The 4,875-nt window shown below is 37.8% G+C and overlaps 1 protein-coding gene across 1 annotated transcript; it reads right to left on the bottom strand.

Moving 5' to 3' along the window:
• Positions 1–264: 264 nt before the first annotated feature.
• On the bottom strand, positions 265–2,463 carry LOC134229845 (uncharacterized). Its single transcript, XM_062711633.1, has 2 exons — positions 2,373–2,463; positions 265–1,439 (listed from the first exon to the last, which is right to left on the bottom strand). Exons 1-2 carry the CDS (start codon positions 2,461–2,463, stop codon positions 265–267), a joined length of 1,266 nt encoding a protein of 421 aa, XP_062567617.1.
• Positions 2,464–4,875: the final 2,412 nt, after the last annotated feature.

Below are 4,875 nucleotides of genomic sequence, written 5' to 3'. Positions count from 1 at the left end.
GGGTTATTACAGATACAGGTAATTCTCTGTTTAAATTCTTCTGATCACAAAACTGAAGAAAAAGGAACCAGCTGTGCTTGTAGGAAGTCTTAGTTGACAAAGCCAAGGAGGAATGCAGCAGCGAAATAGCAGTGGTGCTTAGATGTGGAGGAGGTGAGGTGGGATTTGCACTGGTTGTCTGTTGAGCCCTGGTGCCAGGGTTAAGGTTTCCTGAAATTCAAGGCGAGACAATTTGTCAACTATAACGTTTTGTTTATCTGGGACTTATTTGGCTTTAAAGAGGATGTTATTCTGTAAGCAAATAAGCACTAGACGCCTGACTAACTTCATAACAGTCTTGTCTTTGCTTGAAGTTTTGTTGATAATGGCAACCACGGCTTCATTGTCAGTAAGAAACAAAATCTTATGGTTTTGAAATTGGGAACCCCACATCTCCATAGCCAGTACAATTGGAAAGAGTTCTAAGATTGTAATGTGCAATTGTTTGAATTCATCAGGCCATTTCGCTGCAAACCAAACTGCTCCTAAAATTGCAGCAAAAACTTGTGTAGATGCAGCATCAGTGTAAAGGGTGAGATGGTCAGAAGAGGACCAAACGTCACTGAGAAAAACTGACTTGCCGTTAAAGTGTGAAATGAACTGCAACCAGAATTGTATATCAGCTCGGGCTTCACATGTAAGGCGTATAAAATGTCTAGGATTGGAAACTTTACAGGACATGTCAATAAGCCTACGCAAGAAAGCACGCCCTGGAGATATCACTGAGCAAGCAAAATTTAGCAACCCAATGAGGGATTGTAATTCATGGAGAGTGATCTTTTTCCGCATGGAAAAACTGGATAACTGAGCTTCAATTTTTGATATTTTGTCGTCTGGTAAACAACATTCCATAGCAATGGAATCCACCTCAATACCATATATGATGATGTTCGTGTTGGGGAGACAGGTTTTGTTGGGATTTAAAGGGATTCCAATTTTGTCACAAAGGGATATAAAATTGTTCAAGTCTGTTAGGCAGCTATCGGATGCAGGGGGACCTATGAAGAAAAAATCTTCAATCATATGGGACATACCTTTGGCTGAGAATTTGTTGAGCATGATCCACTGTAATGCAGTGATAAGCGTTTCAAAAATTTTACAGGAACTACTTGCTCCCATAGGGAGGCATTTGTCATAGTAAAAGAAATTTTCCCATTTAAATCCCAGTAAATGGTAATCTTCCGGATGGATAGGGATATTGTGAAAACCATCTTCAATATCACATTTAGCCATTAGGGCTGCAGAGCCAAATTGTCTCACTAGTGAAATTATATTGTCTATGGAGTCATAAGAAACCTGACTATTCTTTGGAGGGATTTGTGAATTAACTGAGTTATCTTCCGGGAAGGAAAGGTCATGAATGAGACGAAATTGACCTTCCACTTTTTTAGGAACAACGCCTAGAGGAAAGATAACCAAATTTTCAAATTGAGGAAAAGGGGAGGGTTCTGATATCCTGCCCAATTTTTGTTCTTTCAGAATTATGTTAAGGACAACTTGAGGATGTTTGTTAGTGGATCCATGATTTGAAGACGATTGAGATGTAGGTGTACCTAAACAACCTAATCTAAAACCAGTCGTGAAGCCTGATAAAATTAATTCTGAAAGGGAGGAATTGTAACCTTCCAAAAAATTTTAAGAATTTCTGGTCTTACTGGGGTTGGGAGTTTTAGACAACAGTCTTTCATCACTTGAGGGGAGTTTGGGGCATTTAACTCTTTGGTGTTGCTCTTTGCAGTACTAACAGATATGTCTGTAGGGACATGGGTCTGTTCTACATGTTTGACCTTGGTTGTATGAGTAGCAGAACTTGATCTTTTGGTTTGCATAGTTATTGAATCTATTTCTGGTAAGAAAGGGCTGGTTTGAGGGACGGAATTTACTAGGTTGAAGATTTGTTCTCAACACAAGTTCGGGTAGGGGTTGTTGCCAAGCCAAAGGGGAAGACTGACGCAATTTTCGAAATTCTTCATCATAGTTACGCCAGGAATCATTCCTACTTGTGAAACACATTTTGCGAATCATATGTATGTATTTGAAGAGGTGGGCTGCATCTGAAGGAGGCTTTTGGACATATATAGATGAAAAAATCAGAAAGGCAGATGTCCATTGGTTAGAAATGGGAAATTTTTTATATTTGCCTTGTTGGAAATTGATTGCCCCCCTTTCTACTGAGACTGAAAAATTATCTTCCTGTTGATTAGGAAGCAGCAATCTGAGGTCAAAATAAGTATTATCCCAAATTTTCTGTTTTAATGTTTAAAACAGTAGCCCCCAGAGGAATATTGCTCGCAAAATTTAAAGGCTGGGCGCATTGATGACTGCTGACTCACCTCCAGATAAAGTGTTCAGGACTGCTGGAATGTTAAAATTGCCTGCAGGGTCAGCTTCTGATAATGGGGAGGCCTCAATGGTTTCATGCATTTGGGAGGCTGCATTACTGTTTTCATTATGGATGTCGGCAGATACCAGGATTTGCGCAGTATGGTTGGGTAGTTGTTGCTAATTGGAATCTGTGCTGACTCGGTCATTGAGAGTGGAAGATGGGACGGAATTAGAGATATCCGAATTTACTGCAGATAAAGCTGGGGTGTCTACAGTTCTTTGTTTCTTCAAAACGGCATCTGCAAGCAGATCATAATCAATAGCCAACTGGGTGGGTGGCGCAGAGGTAGATGACCTCTTCTTTGCTTGGAAGGCTGTGGAGCTGGGCCCTCGGGCTGTTTTGTCGGTGACTTTCTTCGTTTAGGCGGCATTGTCTGAAAAGGAGGAATGCAGCCATAGAAAGACAAATGAATAAAATTTCACAAGCAGAAAATAGACTTAATGTTGTACCCATTAAAAGAAGGATTCTTTTAATTATAACTATTACTATTGTTACTATTATATTTTAATATGTATTTGCATTTTTTTTTATTATATATATACATAATTCTTTTTTAAATGAGGGTACAACTTGAAACATAGATCAGCGAGTACAAACTCGCAAAGATGTAATGGCAAAGCAGGCACATACTTGCATAATTGAGCACAAACTCATCAGATAAAGTGAGCACATACTCACAATGGAAGGCGAGCACAAACTCGCAAAAATGATTATAGCAAAGCAAGCGCATACATGCATAATTGAACACAAACTCAACAGATAAAGTAAGCACATACTCACCAGTAAGCTAAATGTGGCCATTGATTAACATAGTAAAGGCAAGCACAAACTCGCATATTTTTACTGGCGAATCAAGCACAGACTTGCATGAATCGAGTACAAACACAACATAAATACTGCCAAAATAAAAACATAAAGGAAGCACTTAATACAAGCACAATATTGTTGAGGTGTTAGGCAATATATCATATGCTCCGATGACACAAAATTGAATTGAGATCATATCACAGTATCACAACAAATACATGGGTAAGGGGTGCTTTTAAGAAGTAATATTAAAAGATTTGATTATTTAATTTTTTTTAATACGTGAAAAACATCTTAACTGTGAGGTTAGGGATCAAGTTAGAGTGCAATATAAACAGGAAAAATCCCACCTAAATATTGCGAGAAAAACGCAGGATGGTATGTTGCTTCCGGGTATATTTTCCATTTAGGTCTGCTCTAATATGAACATCATCCACTGCCAAAAAGTCCATTGAAGCCCAAAATCCACTCTGTTACCAGAAGGAGATGCTCGACAGACTGTCACTGCCTAATGCAAGCTCCTGAGAATTTGGCCAATTATGACTTGTTTAAATCCGTAACCGTTGAGCATATGCAATAAAGTCTTGACTAGCTTTGGAATTCTCGGAGTGCTGCAAGACAAGTCGCTTCCGCCAATCTGTATAAATACTAGAACCAGTCTTATAGGAAATGATGTGAATTGTCGATCGGAGCCGAGTCTTCGAATAATGAGGCCACCCCTGGCCAAAAGGTCACTTGAAAATATTCATTGTCGAGGCGTAGATTGAAACAATCGGGGTTGAAAATAATAAAGTCTCTGAGACAACTGAAGAAGGGTTCCTTCCAATCCGCCATTTTGTTCAAATGTCTTACAAGAAGCGAAGCCGCAAGTCTTGATTATAAAATACACAAAAATACCGACCTGCAAGGTGCACAAGTGTAAGATCGAAGTAATAGATCTTGCACAAGACGACTGCCGGGTACAGAAGCGATCAAATTGATGATTACTAGGAAACAATTGCTTTCTTGTCCACTAAATTTTTTCGGCAGCACTCCGAGATACACAGAGAATAATATAAATAGGATGCCTTGCGCGGCAATCTGATTGGCTGAGACAAAATAAGCGCTTTGGTAAAATTAAATGAACAGGATAAAAAACGGATAACAGAAAAAAGGGGGGCTTTATGTATATGATTTACAGATAAAAAGTATTGTAAAATTAACAAAACAATTAAACATATTCTGACAGCCACAAAAATTACACTTATGAAATTTTTAACATAAATTGCTTTATTTGAAAATAAACCTTATTAAACAGGAAAATTCGTTAATTTTTTTTTATTTGTGATGCCCCTCTGGTAACTAGACAGTAGAAATTTGTGTTTCTTACATATAATGTACAATATAGTATTAATCATCAAATATTATAGTTTGAATAAAAAGTTTATTATAGTATTTGTATACTTTGCTTTTAAGTGCTAAAAATCGACATTTTCCTATATAATCCTATTGTAAATATTCCTGAATTTTGAGACGGTCTCTTAAAAATACCTGGAGGGTAGATTTCCTTTAAACTTTGCATGTATACTGAAGTTAATGTAGGTTATATATGGGTTTCGCTATTGAATTTTTCATACAATAAAACCCCAGTCTGTTCCCTTAAA

Source organism: Saccostrea cucullata, unplaced genomic scaffold (genome assembly GCF_032062105.1).
Source record: "Saccostrea cucullata isolate Sc308-1 unplaced genomic scaffold, CSIRO_AGI_Scuc_v1 ctg10304, whole genome shotgun sequence".
Lineage (NCBI taxonomy): Eukaryota > Metazoa > Mollusca > Bivalvia > Ostreida > Ostreidae > Saccostrea > Saccostrea cuccullata.
This window is presented reverse-complemented; position numbering and strand designations above follow the sequence as displayed.

Bases quoted from the DNA above. Each gene is read 5' to 3' on its own strand.
- LOC134229845 (XM_062711633.1), bottom strand. From the start codon at position 2,463: ATGCATGAAACCATTGAGGCCTCCCCATTATCAGAAGCTGACCCTGCA. The intron at 1,440-2,372 runs GTGAGTCAGCAG...TCTTTCCTCTAG, and splicing joins CCTGAACACTTTATCTGGAG to GCGTTGTTCCTAAAAAAGTG.